This window comes from Quercus lobata, chromosome 6, assembly GCF_001633185.2.
Source record: "Quercus lobata isolate SW786 chromosome 6, ValleyOak3.0 Primary Assembly, whole genome shotgun sequence".
Classification (NCBI taxonomy): Eukaryota; Viridiplantae; Streptophyta; class Magnoliopsida; order Fagales; family Fagaceae; genus Quercus; species Quercus lobata.
In genome coordinates this window covers 13,380,662-13,405,878 of record NC_044909.1, presented here as the reverse complement: position 1 = coordinate 13,405,878, position 25,217 = coordinate 13,380,662, and the positions used below count along the sequence as shown (strand labels likewise).

Sequence of the window (25,217 nt, the reverse complement as noted above, 5' to 3'; positions counted from 1 at the left end):
TAACTCTTTAAAAAGTCTTGTAAGAATATTATTAGGTATAAAATGTAAAATTTTCATATTTATTTATTTATTTATTAAATCTTAATTTTTGTTATTATGAAGCACACTTTTTTTTTTTACGATTCATTTATTCTAGATTCATTAGTTCTTTTTGTACTCATTAACTCATTTGGATGAATATTTATGATGCGGTCTCACATTTGATTCTAAAATTTGGTAATAAAACTCTCTTTAAAAATAAATAATTGACACATGGCACAAAATTGGACTCTAATTTGAAATTTTAATCGGACTTTTTCTGAGTTTTGCCTATTAATATACATATAAATATAGACTAGTCGGTAACCCGAACAATAAATATGAAGCTTTAACGTAATATAAATTTCTTTCTTTTATTTTTTTGCCTTAAATATAAAATCAATAATTATATTTGTTATTAATAAAAAATTATTATGATTGTATTTGTATATGGAACTATCAATTCTACTATTTAAAGAAAATATGATGTGACAATATTCTAATGGGGTTTAAATATAGAATGAAATCCAAATTCAATTATATATATATTAGAAAAATGAACTGTAAAATTGTGAGGTCTTCAAAACTTTGGTGGCAAAATATTATGAAGTCAACCAACAATCAAATGTCTTCAATTTAATATTGAATATAGATATAGATATAGATTATAGACATGTGCTTTGTGTTTGGGTTCTAGAGGCCTATGAACATAAGTGTGTTTGACATTTTTACCAAGTAATGTGCATTTGCTTCACTTTTCAAGAATCAACATGTTTGAGTTAAGAGCCTTATAGTTTAACTGACATCTTTTGATGTTTGCAACAGAAATGTCCAAGGTTCAAATAATTATCTCCCATTGTTATAAGTTATAACTATCGAATTATCAACATACACACAAACACACACATATATATACTATATATAAGAGTATTTGCCTCTTTTAACTGGACTTTTATATGGTTCAAAAATACCTTCATCAATGAAGAGTAACTTCATTTAGAAATAGGGTCATAAATGTCCAATAACAAATTTCATTTTGTATTCAAAAAGAGAATTCATAAAACTTAGGATATTTTTCCCTTCACATTCAAAAAATGAATTACAATTACTACTTATCTCTAAAGTTTATCATTTTTATTTGTTTGAAAAAAAAAATTATAAATTATAATAGATGCAAATTATATTAACCTTTACCAAAAAAAAATAAAGCCTCTGAGCATGCGCATGAGTGCATGCTCAGAGGCTAGTATATATATATATATATATATATATATGTTTGAGATTATTTGCAAGCCAAAGCCTTTGTGTCCGGGATGTGAAGTACCCATCTATGCATTGCAACCCAAGAAAATCAACGTGGTGCCTTCTCCTTCTTAATTGGACTTCTTGATGTCCTAAATTAGCTTATAATTGTATTTTAGGTAAATTATGAATTTGATCCACAACGTTAATATTATGTGTCAATTTGGTCTCAAATATTTGAAATGTGCCAACTTAATTCCTAATTTTTTGGTATTTTGTCAAAGTAATTTCTGCGTTAAGTAATAGATGGAAATTACTAATGTAACTAACAACGAACTAAACTAAATTGCCATGTGGACTGCCATGTGTTTTTATTTTTATTATATATATATATATATATATATATATTAAAAAAAAAAAAAAAAACCTGAACCGTGCATAATGTTAATGAATTGGATCTAAAAATTCTATTGGTTAATGAATTGTGTTGATTTTCCTTTGCAGTAATTGGACAGATAAAGCTGTTATTCGATCCACAAGATTCCTGATTTGAATTACCGTGAAGTTTTATTATTTGCATCCTGAGATTTAGTTTGGTAGATTCAAGTATTAGAACAAAAAAGTCATGGGATCGCTTCCAACTCATTATGATTTGACTTACTGACAGATCTAATCGTTGCTTCTAAGATTTTTAGCTCTATTATGCCATGCCTCGTCTCATATTTACTTAGAGCATGTTTGGTATACTGTAAGAGCATTCACAACAATTGTGATATAAATTATGTCATTTTACTACACCAAAGACCTACTTTATTATTTTACTACATCATTTTACAACATCTCATTTATCAGATGTTTTATCCTTCAATTCTATACATTAAAATAATATATTATCTCCTCCCTATCATCACCATCAACAACAACAACCCACACCCGCAAATCAACCGCCACAGCCCACAACCACTGGCCACCCCCACAGATCAACCACCGACCACCAATATCAGCCACTGCTACCAAAAAAAAAAAAAAAAAACTCAAACAAACACTACGCAGCCACAAATCTCACACCCACAACCCACAACCCGATCTGAAACCATCCCAAATCTCACACCCACAACCTGATCAACCTACCACCATCAACCAAAATCAGCCAACCAATAACAATCAAAACAACCAACCACCAACACAGAGAGAGAGAAAGAGAGAGAGATTGGCAAGATCGGAGAGCGATGACGATGGCCTTTCTCGTCTTGGACGTTGGCGATGACGATGGCTCGTGCGCCGTGAGCAGCGAACTCGTCGCCCATGCTGCTTGCACCTCTGATGATAATGGCCATCGTCAAACTAATCTTAAATTAAAGGGAAAAGTGAGAACAGAGGGAATCAGTGGCTGAGAAGAGAGGGAACCGATGAGAGAGAATAGAGGTGAGAGAGAAGAGAAAATAATAAAGTGAAGAGAGAGGAGAGAGAAAAGAGAATAAAAAATGATTAAAACTTATACCATTCTGATTCCGTATCGTTGCAAATTTGCAACGGTACTATAGCATGTTGCAAAAAATATGACATTTAGAACATCTGATAAATGGAGTCAAATGGTGTTTGGTGTGGGATATGTGCCAAATATTTAGCATTTGACACATATCCCACATCTGTTGTGAGTGCTCTAATGATTATTACATGGGAATAAGAATAAGTATTACAAGGAATACATTAAGTAGGAATGTAATAAGTATTACTATTCATTAGTTTTGTAACTATTTAAGAATAGAATCCTGAATATATCCATAATTTAGTAGAGTATAAAAAGAAGATGTAATTAAATCATTTTTAAGTCAAATTTCCTAAAATACACTTATTTTAGGTTGTTCAAAATAGAGCTAATAATTAACAACAAGGAAAATTTATTTTCTTTCTTTTTGAAGATGTGGCAACTAATGGCTTTTTAGGAATTTAAAAAAAAAATTATTACATAAGATGAAGGAATAAATATTCAGTACTTTTGGTAAAGAATAGTTATTCCTCGTTTATTCATTGTAATAAAAATATAACCAAACAACCGAATAATTATGTTATAGAAATATCTATTACATTACAGTATCTATTATAGTCTACCAAAGTGCCTTAGTTATTTTTTTATCTCAATGAACCATTCTAGCTCTCAATCCTCAGATATTTTTCTGGTTACAGTACCAAATAAAGAGTTGAAGAACTTTTTGTTTGTGGAGAGGTCAATGTCCAGGTTCAAGCGTTTCATTGATTACAAAACCTAGTTGAAAAGCTTTTTGTTTGACCTCTTTTGGTTCAATGTAGTGGTTTTATATTCCTATTCTAATAATAATCATACAACATTGAAGGCTCACAAATTTCCCAATATGTTACACTTCATAGACTTTAATTTGGTTCGACTTTGGTCTGAGCCGTGGAATATGTACCATCCAGTCTTTGTGACGAGCAATATGTCACCTTTCCCATCATGTATTGATGAACATATATTAAATTTTTTTTTTTTTGGTTAAAACTTAAAATGAACATATATTAACTTTTCGTTGATGGGATTGATCCAAAGCATCCATTGTTGTTTCATAAATCAACAATATTATAATAATAAATTTTACAATCATATCAAACAATCACTAATATTATGTTTAATATACACTAATTACAATTTATCACCTCAAGAAGAAGAAAAAAAAAAAGAAAAAAAAGAGGGAGATTGTAAAATTTCTCTTGGATCTAAACTTATTGTTCATAAATAAGACCTACACATATATGAATATGACTCTACTGCTAGATTTCAAAAAAAAAAAATGACTCTACTGCTAGATGCCTAGGCCCTGAGGCAACAGCTTCACCGAAAATAGAGAAATTAACCCACCAAAAATCAGTCAGTTCAGACAAAGCAGGGAAGAGACACCAGCATCTTTTGTTTTTTTCTTCTTTCTGCGATGTGTGAAACTTAAATTCCAGGTGTGTTTTAGGGTCAGTTTAGATTGAATTTATTGTTATTGAAACTGAAAATTGAAAATATTGTAATAAAATAATTTTTAAATATGTGAATAGTACTGTGAGATTCATTTTTAATATTTTTTTTAGTATGTAAACAGTGCTATAAACAGTTCTACTACAGTGATAAACAATAATTTTTTGTCCTTGTACAATAAATCCATGTGAAATTACTATTCACGTGCAAACAAAAAAAAAAAGTTAAAAACGTGAATTAAAGAAATGTGAACGCGCAGATGCGCATCCCAAACACATACTTAATTTAGAAGCATCCTCAAGATACCCTTCGCCTAGCCCAAACGCCCTAAAAATCTCATCAATATAGCGTGTGCTATTTAAAATTCTTAGCATTTATATGCCTACTACCTACCCCTCTGTCTCAAGTAACCAAGTTCTTTGTCCAAAAATAATAATAAAAAATAAATGAGTAACTAAGTCAATAATCCAACTCATTTCATGCATAAAACGTGATCAACCTAAAAAACTGCTTCTCAACAATAGAATCTTCTTGTTGTATTAAAATCACTGTATAAGTATACTAAGATTAGAATAGAGTAAAATTTCTTATTGGTATAAAAAAAAAAATTATGGTTAGCAATAAATTTTTAAAATGGGAATGGATTGAAAGATAAGCTTGACAACAAAAATGAATTTTAGGAGCGAAATTGTTTAAAAATTAAATTTTAGCTACAAAAATGACAATTCACCCGAACTTAAAATGTGTAATTCAAATTTTAGCCTATCAGTGTTTTTTTATGAAAAAACAAATGCGTTAATAAATTCTAAATCACGCAATGATTTTTTGGGTAACACATCCTTGATTAACAAGTTTAGGCTAGCTCCTGTAATAATATTTCTAACCAGAGTAGAGTCGGTAGACCCTACAAAAAGTAGCCTGCAATTACTTTCTCTTTTGCAATGTGGCATCTACTATTTGCTCCATTTACATGCCCACTACCTATCAAGCACCATCTTCTCTGTGGGAATGTATAAAAAAATATTATCCAAAGTCAACATCCTGACAGATAGAGAGAGATTAACGTGTTGCCTAAGCTCTCTTTAAACTTTTCATTTTTGTTTTTTTGAAAATGCTTGTTATTTATTAGACAAGTAAAACGGATAATGGAAAGAGAACTTCCATTCGAGCTATTGTGATAAGGAAAAAATTTAGCATAAAGTAAAAAATTGCGATGAGTACAAAATTTGGTTAAAAGGTCTGTTGTAGTTTAGGTTACAACTTTCATTTAAAAAAATTAACATGGTTATATATTTTAAATTTTTAACTATTAAATTACATGTTTTTTATATTCTTAATATATATGTTAAATTTTATACTAATTAAATATTATTTAATATATTATTTATAAACTTATTTTTTAAATATTTGATTAATAATATAATTTTTAATTTTTAATCTTTTAGAAAATTTGATTGATGCGAATCCGATGCTATTTACATAACGTGAATATGCGATTAGGATTGGCTTCAAACAATGAATTGGAGTTTATCTGTGATTTCATCTTTTCAAGTTGTGGCTGAGACCTCATTTGGATCTGACGGCAAGCACTAATTATAAAATCCCACTATTGAGAGTCCACGTACGCAACCCCATTATATGACTAAACAAAGCACTAAGAAAGGTGCTTAATTATTGGTTTCTTCAATGAAAAGTACCCTATTACTTTAAAAAATGGATGACCTCATGACCTAATATAGAAAAAACAAAACAATATTATAAAGAAATATTTTAAGTGAATTCACATTCAACTTCCATTGAGAATCATGTGGACAAAAAGGGGAGCAATTACGTCTACGTTTTTTTTTCATACCATTATTGAGAGAACAGAACACTATTTCTTTTATGAGATTGCTGGGTGGTGATTTTACATTCAAATTATTATGTGGACAAAAATGTAGCATATTTCTAAAGGATATCCAATGATCCACGCAGCCGCTTTTGAACAAGTTAGTGGGAAGGATATAATTTTGAAAGGCATAATTTAGTTTCAATTTCTTAGGTATAATATAATATAATATATTAAATTATTTAATTAAATTTAAATGCAATAATTACATTGATTAATTCAACATAATTATATGTTTGAACTCGATTAGAATAACTTAATGTACTACATCTTAAAAGCAGTACCTATTTATGTCCCTTTTAAAATGAGTTGTGATTATCAAAGTGTTTGACGAACTTCAAGATCTCCCCCAGCATGGGTTTATTAGTTATAGAATAATAATTATAATAATAAAGCTTTAGATTATCCAAAATAATAGTAATAATAAAGCTTTAAGCCTTTAACAGTTAAGAGTGTTTGACAAACTATACTGTCCAAGTGTTTTGAAGTTGTTATTGTCATTTTTTTTAATACTAAATAGATAAAGAGTTTTTATTTGTGAAAAATGACAAAAGAACAAATAATAAAAGTGCTTAGTATTTACATACTTGATCTCTATTAATTCAATCAATAGTTATTAGCTCTCTATTTAGATATGGCAATGAAATTAGGTAGAGCCAGATCATGGGTGCCTCACACTAAGTTGTTTGATAAAACAATAATACAAAGTCTAAATGTATTCAACATTGCATTGAAATAAAGTAAAAATACAAAGTTCATAATGGTCATAATTGCAGTTTTATAATTTTAGAAAATGATAAATTACAAAAACCTCCATTAAGGCTTGGAGCAATGATACTACGTCCAAAATTTTAAAAGAAATGACACTCCCCTTTCTTGAGATTTGAAGAAAATTAAAATATTGATCTAGTATGTATGGGACTAGGGGATTGCACATGCTAGAGCGAATGGTCAAATATTCAAAAAAGTTTAAATATCATTGTTTATAAAAAAAAATCATCAACATAATAATAATTCTATTAATAACAATAACAAAACCGAAAATCTAAAAAGATTCTCTTGACCAAGCCCTAATCATGATTAGTAAAAAATTAAATACTATATATCCTTCCTTATCATCAAACTTAAAAAAAAAAAAAAAAAAAAAAAAAAAAAAAAACACTTCATGAGCAAATTTTTTGCATAACCCTAACAACAAGAAACTCTAAGCAGATGCGATCATCCAATGAAATTTGTAAAATTAGAAAAATTACCCAAGTTGAATGGATAAGTGTGTGGGGCAAAATAAAATAAAAATAAAGTACCGCCCTAATTCCCAATGGAATAAAGCCAAAAAATTGCACAGGTACATCTAAACTTTAAACCTAAAGAAATTGTTCACCAATCTATTTGGAGTTGCTTGCTATTTGGGTTGTGCATAAAATTTGCTGATGAGTTGTTCTTTATTTTATTTTTATTTTTTTAGGACCTTTGGTGACGAGAAATGATAATGTTTAGCCACATTTCAGGGGCTATGAATAGAGTTTGGTCAAGAAAATCTTTTCAAAATTTAGAATATCTATTACTGCAATTAATGGAATGACTAATATATTAATCTCTTTCAAATATCATGAGAAGGAAGTGTCATTTTTTTAAAGTTTTGGATGAAGTGTTATTCCTCCAAATCTCAAGAAAAGTTTTCAGAATTCACAATTTTTTAAAATTAAAAAAGAACCATTATGGCAATTAGGAACTTTGTATTTTTACTTTATTTTGATGCAAAAAATATTGAATACATTTGGACTTTGAATTATCGTTTTGTTAAACAAATTAGTGTTTGGACTTTGAATTATTATTTTGTTAAAAAAATTAGTGTGAAATTAGTGGTTAATTTGTATTATTGTTAAATATTTGTTTTTATGTTATCATTGTGCGTTGTTACTTGGTAAAATACTTTGGTTTTGGTTAATATGTTGGTACATTGAGATTTTTGTGTTATGATCTTGTTAAATAATTTTAGATGAAAATTGTTTATTTATATTACTGTTAAGATTTGTTTTATATCTAGTATTATTGTTTGATTAATATTTTGTTTATATTATCTTAAACTGCTATTTGTATATTTTATTTTATTTTTGGGTAAAATTTGTATATAATATTGAATTTAGTTGGTTTAATAGTTCAACTTAAACTTATATTTGAGAGAAATGCTATGACCACAATATTTTCACAACATTTTTATAACAAATCTTATGTAGCAGATTGTTACGGAAGAAAAGTAATTTCAGTGGTAGGTTCAAATTACATTTAATAACAACTAATCACCTATGATTTGTTATAAAAATATTGTGAACGTAGCACCTCTCTTATTTGAACTTAACTTAAAATAATTATAAATATCTTTATCTTTCAAGCACATCCTAAACAATTCGGTTCATTTAAGGGCCTAAATACATCTTAATTGGAACAATATAAGGGACACTGTTTTTATTTATTTATATATATATATTTTTGTTGAGAAACAAAATTAAGGAAACTTCGAATAAATTTCTTTTTAGAAGAAGGAAACTTCGGTTTCTCAAAACAAAAAAAAAAAAAAAAAAAGGAAGAAGGAAACTTCGAATAACTTAATTAGAACAAAAACAAAAAAAAAGGAACCTTCATATTTATCATTTTTTTTAAAATACATATCGTCAACTTTGACAGCAGCTTTCCTTGCAAGCATCACATGAATTTTTGAGTACAATATATGAAGATTAAACGTTTAACTACAACAACCAATAAAGTGACAAATTCTAGTAGTCTTTACCTCACGTGTAATTTTCACGTACGCTATATTTTAAAGTCCTCATGCTATGCTAGTGCAATCTAATAACACGCACCAATTGGTGCATACGTACAGTGAAATTGATGAATGATTATATTACATACAAATAAACATATATAATAAATTAGAGTTATTTCCGTGACCAAAGAAAACAAAAACACTCATAAATATTTTACTATTAGAATATAGTATTTAATAATTATTTTGTGGGCGATGCAAAGTCTTCAATAACATGATTCCTTTCCAGCCAGTAAACATGGCTTCAAGTTGAAGGAAAAATACTTTTCTCAAAAAAAAAAAAAAAAGTTGAAGGAAAAATAGAGCCCACCGTGAAAAAGGAAAGGCAATTCCAATTTCCAACTCATATCAAGACGCCGCAAAGTTAAAAAGAGTGCAATAACGTTCAGCGTAGATTACTCAATAACGTAAGCTACTTTTTATCCGCGGAAGTTAAAAGAAGTGGGGTATAGAATTAGAGAAACCGGATAAAATCCACATGGCTTTTGAAAAAAAAGAAGAAGTTGAACTATTATTTTTTTCTCCATTATTTTTTTTTTAAAAATAGTAAAATCATGTACAATTTAACTAATACAAATATTTTATACTACTTTTTGTTCTATTTCATATTTTACCCATCACAATTTACTATGTATTTGTTTGATTTTTCTTATAAAATAACCAAAATTTAAAATAAAATAAAAAGTCAAATATATGACAAGTTAGAATTGATGAAATACGAAGTCAAACACAAAGAAGATTTTTATTGGTTTTAAATGACGTGAATAAGTCAAATGATTATCTTTTTTTACACAAATAATTACATTCTCATTATTATTAAAACAATTTATTTTAAATTAAATTCTAATACCAATTATCATGCAAATTATTAATGAACTTGAATGTTTTAAACGTGCCATTTTAGTCACTAATTTTTTAATATTGGGTCACAAAAATTTAATGGCACATAAAAAAATCTAATGGGCCAAACAATGAGATTAAAATAATAATTGTAATACTGATTAGATTTAGATGCCACTTAAAATGCCATGTGGCCTTTAACATATATACATACACACACCCATGTAAAACAAGTGTAGTTGAAGCCTATTTGTTTAAACAAACATCATTGTATTCTTAAAAAGAGAGTATAAATCTCTTTTTTTTTTTTTTTTTTGGAGAATGAGAGAGTATAAATCTCTTGTTAAACCATAGAAGCTTCAAGAAATTCTACCTATTAGTTTCAAGGAATTTAAAAATTAACTTCAACTAAAGTTCTATTACCAAATGTTTTATAGAATTTAAATAAAATTTAATATTTTAATTTAATTATTTTGATTATATATAACACAAATTGGTGATTGAATATAATAAAACTTACACGTTTTATAGTGTGCTCGTTCCAAATGGCTCAATATATGTATATATTACACATTAATACAATATAATAATATTAATGTATTTTTGTCATGTGGACATGGTTCCTTAATTATTAAGATAATTAATTTAATATAGAATAAGCTCTATTAAAGTTTCGAGTGACTCACTAATGATTGAGATAGTTTCAATAACATTAGGAAAATATTTTATTTTATTTACACATAATTTTTAATTCAATTGTGCATTGCACGAACATATTACTAGTACGAATATAAATTGAAATATAACTTTTTTTTGTCTACTTTTCTTTGTTTTTCAAGGTAAAATGATAAAAATAAAGCAGTCCATCAAATTTTAAGACATAATTTACATTTAAGCCATAGTTATTTGCAGTTTCAATAAATAAAATCATGCTAGTTTATAATTAAGTTTTTTTTTTAGGGGTAGTTTATAATTAAGTTGATAAAAATTTTAATATGATAAAACTTAAATACAGTACCTTAGGTGCTGCTCTTGAGATTTTTTTCTTAAGATTTAACCATGTGCCTATTTAACTAAGAAATAGAATCTAAATACTGCACATAAGTCTTGCTTATTTCAATATATGACATTTGTTTTTTATAATGATTACTCTTTATAATATGATGATTGTTATTTATTATCATGTCAAGATACTTGTAAGGACGCGATTCGTGGCGGACCGTAACAGTGTCGGGTTCGCACGTAAAAAGGCCCCTAACAATATCATTTGTAGAGCGTGGGTTTGGAAGGCTAGGGCCTGGTTGACAGGCGGTGGGTTTTTCGCGGTGTTCGTACGAGTTTAAGTTTTCCTTCACCCCTGGAATCTTTCTCCTGGAGGTGGGTTGGGAGGCTCTGGTTTTTGGCCATTTTTCCCAACCCCTTCCATAGATTACTTACTTTTCCTTTTATACTAGCTCGCGTCCACTGTCCTTCGTCCACGCGTAGGGTTAAACTTTCCAAGATTGATACTTGTCCCATCAGTCCATATTCAAAGTCGTTAGGGATGGTTGTAAAAGTCAAAGAATGCGGCTCTGTCAGGTTCAGAGCATTAAATGGCAGTAACAGCAGCTTTCCCAGGATATTTTAGATTTTTCCTCCAAGTTTCCGTCCTATACCTTCTTTACCCCTTTTCTAGGGGGGGAACTTTGGATCTGCCGAGGACTGAACTGTCCTCGGCGGTATCCATAGGCTATCTTGTCGAGCTTGGGCCATAGCCCTCCTCGGCTTGGGCCTTCGGATTCTCCCCGGGTAGATGGGCCTGACCCATTAATCATTTGGGCCCCACAATACTAATTAATTATTGATATAAACAAAATTCAACTCCTGAATATTTTATTTAATAACAAAAAAATTTATCAATTAAGCTAACTAAAAGTACAAAAATGCATTGCACTTAACATTAATAATTTTTTTACCATTTGTTTATTTTTTATAATATGGTCAATTTTGTAACATACTGTCGGCATTATTGGTAGGTGGAGAAAATTTTAACCTGTCAATTTTTTAAAAATAAAATTAGAAAAAGTACACCCATTAAAAAAAGTATAATATATAATATATTTTTGTTTTAATATATTAATTAAAAAAAAAAACAAAAGAGCTCACATTCCACGCGTTCACGTGTCGAGCACACCCCTTAAAAATCCCATTAGAGTAAAAGAGAACTCAAAGTACACACGTGTCAGTTAGCATGATCGGTATTACTCTCCAACCAGGTCTCTGCTTTCTCTAATAGTATTTATAAACCCCGTTACGTTATACACCTTTTCAATTCATTCATTCAAATCCACAACAACAACAACACTCACAAACACCTATTTCTACAGACTCTCTCTCTCAGTTCTTGATTCAACAAATCCCCCAATTTTTTTTTTGTTTCTCTGAGAAATCAAAGAAAAAAAAAACCCTTGCTTCAAACAACAATAACAAGACTACGAAAACGAAAACGACGCCGTTGTTGGATATGATAGTGAGCCAAAAGATGGTGGCGGACGCCGATATGAATTACCAGCCACCGACCCAGAAGATGGTGCTGGACGTGAATTACCACCATCTATGCGTTGCTTCTTCTGCTGACGTGGCGCAACCCTCTTCTTCTTCTTCTTCTTCATCTCCGAGCTTTCGCGATGTACATCGCGTTTCGGATTCTATGTCGGCCGATATCTCTCGCTTCGAACCGGTACGTTCTTTAAAATAATTAAAAAAATAATTTTTTTTTTGGGGATTTCTAGAATGGTCTTTGTTTTTGGTGTTCTGGGTCTATATGGATTTCTTGATTTTGTGGGTCTTATAATTGATTAATATCTTTTTTTTTTTTTTTTTTAATTGAAACCCAAATTGGAGATTCAATTTATTGTTGAGAGAATTGAATTTTCTTTTGATTTTTTGTGTTAGCTTATGATTTTCTTTCTTTTTAATTTTGATGGGTTGGCTTTGGTTTGTTGTAATTGGACAGCTAAAACTATGTTTGATCTGCAAGATTCTTGATTTGAATGATGGTTGATGGGGTTTTTCTGGTTCTTGAATTGTTTGTTTTTTAGTTTTGGGTTTGTGTGGCAATCTTGAGTTATTATGTGTGTTGTCAATTTTCTCTGTGTGTGTGTGTGTGTGTGTGAGAGAGATTGTATTTTTGTTGAATTATGTGAAAGAACTTGTAGTATGAAGAATGGGTTTGTTGGGATTAGGGTTTCTTGTAGAAGACTGTTTGGCTTATCAGAATTTCTTAACTTTATAGTACAAGGTTTAAAACTTTTAGGAATATTTCTTGTAGAAGACTCTTTGCCCTTTCAGAATTTCTCAGCTTTGTACAAGGTTTAAGTAGGAAAATTTGAGGATTTGGTGTTATTTTAAGTATTCTTGGGATGACAGAATGGTCAATCGCGCAGATTAATTGGAGGTTTCTTGATGTTATTGTGAATGGAAGCAATGGATGCTTTATTGTAATTAGGTTTGAATTTAAGGGTTTTTTTTTGGTTTTTGTGTTGTGTCTTATCTATAATTGGATAATTGAGGTTTCGTGATTCTGTAAGATATGTCTGGTAGCTTTCATATCTGTGACATAAGAGTGCGATTAGGGCGTTGTGGAATTTATGGTTATAAAAAAAAAAGATAAGTTTGTTGACAGTAGAGTGGGAAAGAACAAGTTATCCTGATTTGATTGAAAGAGAATTGTTACAAATTGTGAAATCAGATTGATTTATGTATTCTACTGCATAATTGATTTAGTACTGGGTATTATTCTCCTTTATGCTTCCTTGTTAATGGTTTTGTCCTTTTCTCTTCTTTTATTCTTTTTTGGCAATGTCTTGCAATGTATTATGTATATGTTCCTATGGACTCTGACAAAACTTTATAAATGTTTTAACCAGGTTATGAGTTGCTCAGACACTGTTAATGATGCTGCCATAGAGTCTGCTGCTTCACTGTTTGTCCCAAATATTCGTTCTGGTAGCTATGCTGACATTGGGCCACGCGTTTCAATGGATGATGAACACATTAGAATAGATGATCTATCTGCCCAAATGGATTCCTTCTTCAAGTTCCCTGTGCCAAGTGCTTTTTATGCTGTATTCGATGGTCATGGAGGGCCTGAAGCTGCTGCATATATCAAGAGAAACGCAATGAGATTATTCTTTGAAGATGCTGATTTGCCACAAACATCTGAGATTAATGCTGTCTTCTTAAAAGAGCTGGAGGATTCTCATCGGAAGGCATTTAAACTAGCTGACATTGCCTTGGCTGATGAACGCAGCAGTGTTAGCAGTTCCTGTGGAACAACAGCACTGACTGCCCTTATACTTGGAAGGCATTTACTGGTTGCAAATGCTGGTGACTGTCGAGCAGTACTCTGCAGGAAAGGAGTAGCAGTTGCGATGTCTGAAGATCATAAGCCTAATTATTTACCAGAACGAAAGAGAGTTGAGGGGTTAGGTGGTTACGTTGTAGAGATTGATCAAGTTTTCTATCTCAATGGTTATCTCAGTGTCACTCGAGCGCTTGGAGATTGGGACTTCAAATCCCCACTTGGCCCCGCATCGCCTCTCATTGCTGAGCCAGATGTTCAACAGGTTGCGTTGTCAGAAGATGATGAATTTTTGATCATTGGCTGTGATGGTCTCTGGGATAGGGTAAATAGCCAGAGTGCAGTCAGTCTTGTCCGCCGAGCTCTGAGGAGGCATGGTGATCCACAGGAGTGTGCCAGAGAACTAGTCATGGAAGCATTACGCCTATATTCATCTGATAATATCACCGTGATTGTTATCTGCTTATCTGCCCAAAAATTTGATCGTGCTGTTGAGACGTGTCCTCGGCCACGAAGGTGGAGGCCCCCTAGTCTGAATAGATTGAGGAACTTGCTAGAAGGCAACTGAGTGTTGAAAAAAAAGAAAATGAAAAGAAAAAAAAGAAGCAGAAACAGTTAAGTTACTGAGAAAGGATTATAGGCTGTTATCAGATAAGTTTAGATTAGCGGCCAGCAGTTTTGTAGTGCTTAGAAGAGACTTTAGGTTATTAATCAGCCTTTCCAATTGGAAGGTGTGTTTCTTATTGTGTAACTGTAACATGAACCTGAGCTTAATTGTGTTGAATGAATGTACTGGGTTCACTGAGTTAGCCCAACCATATTTGTTAAAATGATTTGTATTGGGCCAACCATATTTGTACCATGCTTCTTGTGATGCTCAACAACTTAAATCATATTCGTTTCATACAGTTCGTTAATTGTATCATATATATTGGTTACTTTCTAATTATGCTTTGCCTACAAATGATTCTTTGAGGATTAGTAGTGCGATCAATATGCGTGAAACTTATTAAACCGTAGCCAAATTAAATTTGCTTTTTTGAAACTTGAGTTTTTGTTTTTGTTTTTTCATTTGTAAAATGGGGTGATAATACTACAAATCTATCGATATTCCATGCCATACAATCAGTGAAGTATGTACCACATAGAGTAATGCTTAAGAGATAAAATGAATGTGCTGGATTTGGACCATGAAACTTGGGCAGCCCACAATAACCTCATCAACAAGTGTTAGAGACAAAAGGCCCTACTCCTCCTCCACCTCCACCAAACATCCAAATGTTGATGATGGTAAGGCGTGTGAGGACACCATTTTCTGTTAGTCATATTCATGAAGTAGTTGGGATTTATTATCATACTTCATGCTCACAATCTCTCCAATTAATATTACTATATCAAACACCTTGTTTGGTTCTCTATTCAGTTCACGCCGTCACATTTATAAATTATAAATGAACGGCTCCAGATTCATATATTTGTTTTTTTTTCATCGGACGCCCCAGATTGAATGGCGTATTTGTACGTCTCTGATTCACCAAAAGTCAAAAATGGTAAGCAGCACACCACGGAAGTAATTCATGAACCGTAGCCACACCAGATCACCCTAAGAAATAAAGTAGTAGTATTTTTTTTTTTTTCTTTTTTCTAGTCCTCTCTACTCGTCTTCAAAGACAAGCCGCCAATAAATTAATCTGAATACCCAAAAAGACCAAAACCAAGCCACACCCGTACCCACACTACCAGCAGGGTTTTTCTTTTTCATCAAAAGCCTCTCTCTCTCTGTGTCAGAAAGAGAGAACCAAAAAACAAAAGAAAGGGGAAATGGCTATGGCAAGTTTGGCGAGACGGAAGGCGTACCTGTTGACGCGAAATCTATCGAATTCGAGTTCCGATGTATTGAAGTACTCTCCTACGGTGACTTCCTTCTCCAGAGGATTCGCTTCGGGATCTGAGGAAAACGACGTCGTCGTCATCGGCGGTGGCCCCGGTGGCTACGTGGCCGCCATCAAAGCCGCTCAGTTGGGTCTCAAGACCGCTTGTATTGAGAAGCGTGGTGCCCTCGGTGGCACCTGCCTCAACGTCGGTTGCATCCCCTCCAAGGTTCGATTTAATTTTACATTATTTTTTTTGGTTTAGTGCTTCTGAGATCTAATTGCTTAATTTGTTGCAGTATTGTAAATTTTAAAATTTTTTTTTATTGGTATTGGATTTTGAGGTCATTGGAAATATTGTTGGAATGGTATTCAATTACAATTGAATTTGATCGCGTTCCAGAATTTTGGTTTTTTATTTTCAATGGCATATGAGGAAACAAGTCTGATTAGGCCTATTTGGTATAGCTTAGTTTGCAGCTTTTTGAAAATGTGTTACTTGAAAATTTTGAACCCAGGAAAAGGGTGAGCTTCTAAAAAAGCTGTATGTTGAAAAAGTGCAGTTTCTAATTGCTGAAAGTTTGGATTTGATGATAAACTACTTATGTTTGTTCTATCCAATGTTTAATGTCTTCGGAGAGTGATGCATATGGTCTGTACTATGATGTACTAATGCAATTAAGACCGTGTACGCAATTAGTTTTTTTCCTTTTTTTTGGGTTTTCACTTTGCATAAGTGAGTGTTAAGCTGAGTTTGCGAAGCACAGTTTTGTTTGCAAGCGTCTTTTACCGCGAGTTTTGGTGCGAGAGCTTTGCTAAGGTAAGGTGTTTCTGCAACAATCATGGTTGTGTATGAGCACGCATAATGTTGTGTCTGAATAGTGTTTATGGTATGATTTGACTGAACTGTTTTAAGTATTCTGTAATTTCACTACATATTTATTTCATAAAAGTTTTGGGTCTAAGACAGATTTTTCACATCCTTAGATGCTAGAAGGATGCGAAAACTTTCCATAAAAGTTTTGAAGGATGTAAGAATCTGTCTTAGGACTAAAGATTTTATTCCTCAAATCATTATTTGAGTGGAATCAGTGGAAAAATGCTTCAGGTCTCTTCTCCTTTGCAAATTTACTTGAGATGTTTGACTGCTGTAATTTAGAGTTTAGTGTCAGCTGGTGAATTGGGTATATCCTGGTGGAGCTGTTTCAGTTTATGACTAAATGCATTTCTCATCACTGGCATTTTAGATGGTACTGGTAACATTTGAAGTTTTGTTGGTCTTAGTTTTATGTTCTTGTGTTCAGGCCCTTCTACATTCCTCCCACATGTACCATGAAGCTCAGCATTCATTTGCCAACCATGGAGTGAAGTTTTCTTCTGTTGAGATTGATTTACCTGCCATGATGGCCCAAAAAGATAAAGCTGTGTCTAATCTGACTCGAGGTATCGAAGGTCTGTTCAAGAAGAACAAAGTGAGCTATGTAAAAGGCTATGGCAAGCTCATTTCTCCCTCTGAAGTTTCTGTGGAAACTCCTGATGGGGGTAACACTGTTGTGAAAGGCAAGCATATTATAATTGCCACTGGTTCTGATGTCAAATCTTTACCTGGGATCACCATTGATGAGAAGAGAATTGTGTCTTCAACGGGCGCATTAGCTTTGACGGAAATCCCAAAGAAACTTGTGGTCATTGGAGCAGGCTACATTGGCCTAGAGATGGGCTCAGTCTGGGGCCGACTTGGCTCTGAGATAACTGTGGTTGAGTTTGCCGCAGATATTGTCCCAACCATGGATGGGGAAATCCGTAAGCAATTTCAGCGTTCTCTTGAGAAGCAAGGGATGAAATTCATGCTCAAGACTAAGGTGGTAGGAGTTGATTCTTCTGCAGATGGTGTTAAGCTGACCCTTGAACCAGCAGCTGGTGGTGACCAGACCATACTTGAAGCTGATGTCGTTCTTGTTTCTGCTGGTAGATCTCCATACACAGGTGGACTTGGGCTGGACAAAATAGGAGTGGAGACTGACAAGATTGGACGGATTTTAGTCAATGAAAGGTTTTCTACAAATGTGCCAGGTGTTTATGCAATTGGGGATGTAATACCGGGTCCTATGTTAGCCCACAAGGCAGAAGAAGATGGGGTTGCTTGTGTAGAGTTTATTGCTGGTAAGACAGGCCATGTGGACTATGACAAGGTCCCTGGGGTTGTCTACACACACCCTGAGGTTGCCTCTGTTGGCAAGACTGAGGAGCAGGTGAAGGCACTTGGTGTTGAGTATCGTGTTGGAAAGTTCCCTTTCATGGCAAACAGCAGGGCCAAGGCGATTGATAATGCGGAAGGATTGGTCAAGATACTGGCTGAGAAGGAGACAGACAAGATATTGGGAGTCCACATTATGGCACCCAATGCTGGAGAGCTCATTCACGAGGCAGCGATAGCCTTACAGTACGATGCAGCGAGTGAGGATATAGCACGTGTTTGCCATGCGCATCCAACAATGAGTGAGGCAGTGAAGGAAGCTGCCATGGCCACTTATGACAAGCCCATTCACATCTAGAAAGCTGGTTATTATTTTGTAATCCTTGTTTTCATTTTATTTTTTGCTTCTAAGAGTTTTGGAATGACTTGTGAAGACTTTCCTTTTTCTTATTCATCCACCCATGGGAGCAGATGAAGTTTCTGAATAGAAATATGCTGTTATAGTATCCCTTTGTTTACAATGACAAAAATAACTTTGTATGTTTTCCTCATTTGTGCTTTAATAACAACATAAGAGGGGGAATGTGGAGCCAATGGGAAATTACAGTCGATGATTTGTTTTCTGCAGGCCTGTTGGCTGTAACTGTTAAACATGCATTCATAACTATATAAATACATTTATCAACATTTCAGTTTATCATCCACGTTTTCCTCTTTATGTAACACCCATCCACGCATGCTTCACTTGCGTAGGCATTCCTCTTTTCTTACTCATTCTCCATTAATCAGGCAAATATTAAAATATAGAGTGTTGTTCACCTTCATTTGCCTTTTTGTTCGAGTCTTTTTAGACTTGGTTGTGGAACCAGGGCATTTGCACTCAAGTCGTCTGCATCTTTGTCAATACAATGGCTTGGGTTTTCATTATAATACATTATTACTTCAGTTAAGTCTTGGGACAAGAACTTTCATTATTTTTTTTCATAATTGCTGAGTTGACATCTTGGGACTACCGTTAAGATGTGATATCAGTGGTTGACCCATATAAAATAATGATATTCCAATTTTAAAGAGTTGTGAATATATAAAAGAATTTGTCACGTAAGAGTTTCATCCATTTTGTTGCAAATTGGTCACAAAATGAGGTCTTGTTTGGGATTTGGGCGTGGGTGTGTATTTTCCTTATGTATGAGGTTGGGTCTAGGAGTGTTGGCAAGTGCCTTTCACTAGAAATGACAGGTCATAGGCTTGAGTCTAGGGATCACTCTTACTCGGGGAAAAAAAATGTGAAGGGGTATAAGACTACCTACCAATCATCTCCTCTCTTAAACCCACAAAAGTTGATGCTGAGAGTTGTGTATTGGGTACGACTACAGAGTGTTTCTTCATGCTTGGATTCTTTAATGCTCCTATAATGCTCGAAGTAGTTTATTTACCTCTGGAAGGTGTTGTGCTAATTGAAAACCAACGTGCTTTCCCAATCTATTTGTTACTAAACGAAATTGACAGGTAAGTCAGTAACCTGATTGTTGGCTCCCTTCGCAATTGTCCATATTTATGATGCAAAATGAGCCTTAAGAGACCAGATCAATAAGTTTTAAGAAAAATCAAAGGAAAAGAAACAGAAAAGGAAAATGGTAAAGCCATAGCTAGATCATTTGTATTTAATGGGAAAAAGCTAAAAGAGCGAGATATGATAATTCATCTGTTCTGTTTCCTCGAGTGGCACTGCATGCTCCAGGCTCTAAAAATCAAGAGGCCTACAATCCCACCAAATAAAAATTGAATAAGAGGACAAATAATCGGTGTGCAATAAATTCTGTCCTCAGAAATTTCCTATTACATGAAATCCCCATAACTTAGGGGAAATCTAAAACCTAAAATTCCCCATCAGCGATATTGAAGGGTTCTTTTCGTCGGCATCAGAGACCATAAAAATTTTGAGCAACTTCCCATCATCTGTCTATTTGCAATTGCTTACAAGGGCATACTGAAACTTGGCAGCATGATGCAATCATGGTTCCTCTCGCATATCTGTCCTCCTCTTGGCCTGCTGAGCAAGCCGTGCATCTCTCTCCCGCTCAAACTCACGGTAATCTGTCCGTTGCAAGAAGGAAACCTTTTCCAAATACTGGTTTGAGCTCTTCTTGTAAGCATCCAACTCCTCTTCCAACCCCTTTTCTTCCTTAAATTCCCCCCAATCCTTCTTTGACTTGTCTAGCACACTGAGCTTTTGTTTCTTCTTTATTTGTTCAAGGACAGCATCAACAGCGGAGGGTGCAGCACCTTTGGCTTTTTCAGAAGCCTCCTTTGAATCAGCATCAACAAGCTTCTTAACTTCAATTTCTTGACCAGCGAAGTCCCGAACTTCAGTAATCTGTAGAAGGAAAGAAATGTGTACTGTTATCAAATTACTCATAAACGAACTAAGGTTTGCCATCTACCACGGCATTTGAAAGAACGTCAGATTTAGTATGCAGCAATATACATGGATAAAAATTGATGTCAATGCTTGTATGAAATATCTTTCAGGGATTCCAGCTAATTAGCAAGAGTAACCTGTTAAAGTTCGCCAGCTAATTAGCAAAGTCCACTTTCATATTATCAATATAAACCATTGACTTTTTTCACCAGACTAATTTCATGACTACCAAGCCCATAAAAGGCACCATTACATGAACCACAAAGGAGGTCAATAAGAAGGGTATTACTAAAAGAAGTGCTTACTTCAACTTTCCCCCTGCCAGCAGCAGCAGCTGTAGCAGCTGCAGCATCCTTAACTGCTGAAAGAGCAGCAGCAGCAGCAAGCCTCTTGGCCTCCTCACTTGTGCTGTCCTGCATAACACTAGGTTCCTTCTGCAGTGAATCTAATTCAACAGATCCTGTCTTTTTTGGTGCGAGACCCAGATACGCCATATAATTCTATGAAATAAAATCAAGAAAAAATAAATGTATAATTCTAGCAAACTATTGTATAATAGTTCCATTAGAAACAGAATGGATAATAATTTCCTCACCGTGGATGAATTTTTTGATTTTTTATTCACAGTTGAGCGAGGCTTGTTTAAAGAAAAATTAGGCGTCTTATTAGGCATGCCTTTATTCATTTGCTCCCACATAGCATCTACCCGGGCTTTAATTTCTAGCAGGATGAAAGAACACATTAGCCACTTTGTTTCAAACAAAAGCCCAATATAAGTATAGTCATCACAACAAAACAAGAATAGAAACGAGAAGCAACTTTCAAAGATAAAGAATCCTAAACCCTCACCAGTTTCTTCATGTTTTGGCTCAGAGTTTGGAATTGGAGCAGTTTCTTTTTTAGGCTCATTTGATATTCCATCCTTTTCGTTTAAAATACCTGAACATCAAAGTGCTTATCAAAAAAAAAAAAAAAAAAGTAACTGAAAATCTAATTACAACAGTTACAGACATAGGAAAACAAAAAATGCACCCCTAATGCAAATGATTGGAAGCCTCAATTAAATATTCTGATCATAAAAGTCTTTGCAAGGAAGAGTTTGGATGAGAATCCATTTCTTTATGAACATCAGCAAAGATGATGGGAAGTCTAGCAAGGACATTAACCTCATTAGTGATTATTACCAAAAATTGATTTAGATAATTGGATCATACATCCATTCTTGATCTACACAAAGGAGGAGGTCTGGGGTTAATCGCATTGTGGGTGAAGGATTATCCTTGTTTGGATGGGTGTAAAACAAAGGCTAGATAGTTCAATTAGCTGTGTCTCCAGACAATTACAGATGTTCCAAGTTCCAATTAATGTGTCACCGAATACTTTGTGACCCAACTAGTGTTACTTGATCAAAACTTACGAAAAGGTGAACTGATCAGTCTAGGATGTGCCTACACTAATTGCAAAACAATTAAGATTTGTTTCTCTCTCAAAACACCCTCGACTAATTTTCAGATCAGCTCTTAAGAGAAAACAAATCATCTTTCACAATCCCATGAAAACATGAAAAATAACCAACATATAATAAGCTGCAGACTCGAGAGCATATAACCAGCATCAAGGACTCACAGGATGTTGTAAAACATGAATCTTCTCACAAAGTAAAATCCTCCAAGGTTTTTTTTTTTTTTTTTAATAATTTATTTTTTATTATATCAAAAAAAAAAAAAAAAAAAAAATTAAGTCTGGGAGCTGGGGAGGTGAGGATTTGAACACTGGAAGTCTCTGTTGGCAAATGAAATCCTCCAATTTACTGATGCAATGTAAAATGGACCTCTTTAGCTAAAAAATAAAAAATCTTATCTACACTTTAACATTCCAGTTTTATTGGATATCCAAAAAGAGGAATTCCCGACTCCCGGTCCATTATAATTAATTCTCTCAAAATTTTTCAGATTCAATTATAGCAACTTCTCATCCCCCTTCCCCTATATATGTGTGTGTGTTTCTCAAATACAAAAGATACTCAGTGTTGTTGAGTCATCCCACATCAGTAATGTGTGATATTGAGAAGGGGTTTATCACTTGCTCCGCGACACTAACTGCCGTATGTAGTTTTGGTGTTGGCATGTGAGTGTATTCCCTTATCTCATCCCCTTCCCCTATATGTGTGTCCCCTTCCCCTATATGTGTGTGTGTTTCTCAAATAAAAAAATAAAAAATAAAAAAAATTATAGCAACTATATAAATAAGCTACAGAAAAACCCAATAATATCACAAACAATGTGAAGATAGATATTACAGCACTGAGCAACAAATGCCAACAACTAAACAAGTCCCAATAACCACAGTACCTCACACCCCCAAAAAAACAAAAAGCCCAAAACCAAAACAATGTGCTTAAACCCACAATAAGCAGCAAACACACATAGATAGAGGATCAAAAGTATGCCTAGCCAAACAGAGTTAAGCAAAACCAGCTACACCCTTTAAAATTGCCAAGTCAAAGAGAGCGCCAAGTCACTGAAAAGATTAACTCTTTACCTTAATCTTTAAGAACCCACTAATATAATTACTTAAAAAAAGCTTCAGTTCTTTTCCTCGGCAAAATAGAAAAAACAAAAGAAATTCCAAACAATTTCCAGGGAAACAAACAGATCCTAAAGTAAAATCAAAGAAACCTTAAATCTCAGAAAAGAGAGAGAGAAATCAAAAGGGTACCTGAGGAGTCGGGACCGTTGGTTGTAGCCATTGAAGAGGTTGTTGTTGTGTTTTGGGTGCGCGGGGCTCGAAGTTGTTAAGAATTTAGATACCTCGTTTATTTGTTTTGTTTTTTGTTTTGGTTTTTTTTTTAAAGAGACTTTTCCACTTTCCGTACTCAACGTCGGTTAGGTCGCTTTCTGGGTTGGGTCTATGATGGGCCTTGTGGAAACGGCTACGAGCCCGAAGATGACCCAAGAAAGATACCTGATGAGAGAGAGAGAGAGAGAGAGAGAGAGAGAGTGTTATTATATAATACAAACAATATATTTAGGAGAAACGATATGTCTACAATATTTTTAGCCCATATTTCAATTTGATGCATAATCTTTCAATTGTGTTAATTTGGACTTTAACCTTTCAAAGTCGTGAAAATATAATTCCTGTTGTTATCTCTTGGATGAAAATTTTCGAAATAAAAAATTAGTTTATTAACACATTAATGGAAACTAATTTTTTATTTTGGCTGTTTACCACTTTAACCATTTCGATCCAATAGATAATGATAGAGACAAAATTGACATGATATTGAAAGGTTAGGAACCAAATTGACATAATTGAAAAGTTAGGGATCAAATTGAAATATTGTATAAAGGATAGAGACTAAATACATACTTTACCATAATATTAATAATAAGACACAAAAAAGTGACAAATTTTTATTGGTAAATAAGAAAGTAATGTTAATAAGTAGTAATATGAGTTCATAAGAAAACCAATAAAAATTTATGAACTCAAATAGTTATGGAAACGATTGTATTGTATGTAGAATGTAACATTACTCTATAGAGTTAGGATTGTTCCCCCCCCCCCCCCCAAAAAAAAAAAAAAACTCTATAGAGGTAGGATAGACAATGACTTTTGTCTAGCATGTGTTCGGTTCCAGTTTTGCGTCAAAATGATTTAGTGGATTTATTAAAAAAAAAAAAATTGATTACCTGATAATTTAAATAACATTTTACATGTATTTTTAATCCCCTGGGCCCCTGGCATATTTACTAGGTTGTGCAGGTAAAGTATGCCTGTATGAATCATCAATAATGAATGGTCCTGTTTGAATCATCAATAATAAATTATTTCAAATTAATTTAAAGGAAAATTTTGTTCAAATCTTAGTTAAGTTCTAGCAGTTTGACGAAATAAAATGGGCTTAAAAAGGCATAATGGGTTGCTACCCCTTTTGTGTACAAGTTAGTTCACAATTTCCCTCCCACCTTTTCACCTAAGCTATAAAAACGTTCTCTCTCTCTCTCTCTCTCTCTCATAATGGAATATTCATATAAAATTTACACAAATTTATAAAATACCTTGAGAGAGGAACTGCAAATGATCAAATTGTTAAGAAGGAAAAGGTGCAAATGACCCAAAATTTTTTTTTTTGAGACAAAACAATAGTAGACTTTATTTAATTAATATCACGCTGTACAATGGGAAAGAAATAGGAGGGGCATTCTTCTAACCAAATAATAGCCTTCTCATTCTCTTTTACAGCACTAGCTAAAGTTAGAGCAGCACAGTTACATTTTAAAGGAACAAAAACAAATGATATACTAACAAATTGTTCACATATAAGCTTAATATCCTCCAAAATCCAAGCCACCTCTAGAGTGCAGATTCTATCTGAATTAATGAAGTCCACCAGCTCAGCAAAATTACTCTCAATAATGACCTTGGAAAAGCAAGTGTTTAGACAAAACACAAGGGCCTTACGCATTACCCAATAATTAAATGGGAGAAAGTGTAGTTTACCCTATTTTTAATATGTTTAAATACTATAAGGATTTTATAAAACTTCTTATATTTATAACCTACATTAGAATCTGGTCACATTATATT

General features: G+C 33.2%; 3 protein-coding genes across 3 annotated transcripts; 2 read left to right on the top strand and 1 right to left on the bottom strand.

Moving 5' to 3' along the window:
- The first annotated feature begins 12,062 nt into the window (after positions 1–12,062).
- On the top strand, positions 12,063–15,051 carry LOC115995409 (probable protein phosphatase 2C 13). Its single transcript, XM_031119962.1, has 2 exons — positions 12,063–12,511; positions 13,701–15,051. Exons 1-2 carry the CDS (start codon positions 12,296–12,298, stop codon positions 14,700–14,702), a joined length of 1,218 nt encoding a protein of 405 aa, XP_030975822.1. The 5' UTR covers positions 12,063–12,295; the 3' UTR covers positions 14,703–15,051.
- Positions 15,052–15,739: 688 nt separating this feature from the next.
- On the top strand, positions 15,740–18,886 carry LOC115994747 (dihydrolipoyl dehydrogenase, mitochondrial). The gene is made up of 2 exons (XM_031118985.1): positions 15,740–16,234; positions 17,310–18,886. Exons 1-2 carry the CDS (start codon positions 15,956–15,958, stop codon positions 18,558–18,560), a joined length of 1,530 nt encoding a protein of 509 aa, XP_030974845.1. The 5' UTR covers positions 15,740–15,955; the 3' UTR covers positions 18,561–18,886.
- A 951-nt stretch (positions 18,887–19,837) lies between these two features.
- Positions 19,838–23,451, bottom strand: LOC115993719 (craniofacial development protein 1). Its single transcript, XM_031117675.1, has 5 exons — positions 23,343–23,451; positions 21,474–21,563; positions 21,220–21,344; positions 20,930–21,124; positions 19,838–20,579 (listed from the first exon to the last, which is right to left on the bottom strand). Exons 1-5 carry the CDS (start codon positions 23,371–23,373, stop codon positions 20,217–20,219), a joined length of 804 nt encoding a protein of 267 aa, XP_030973535.1. The 5' UTR covers positions 23,374–23,451; the 3' UTR covers positions 19,838–20,216.
- Positions 23,452–25,217: the final 1,766 nt, after the last annotated feature.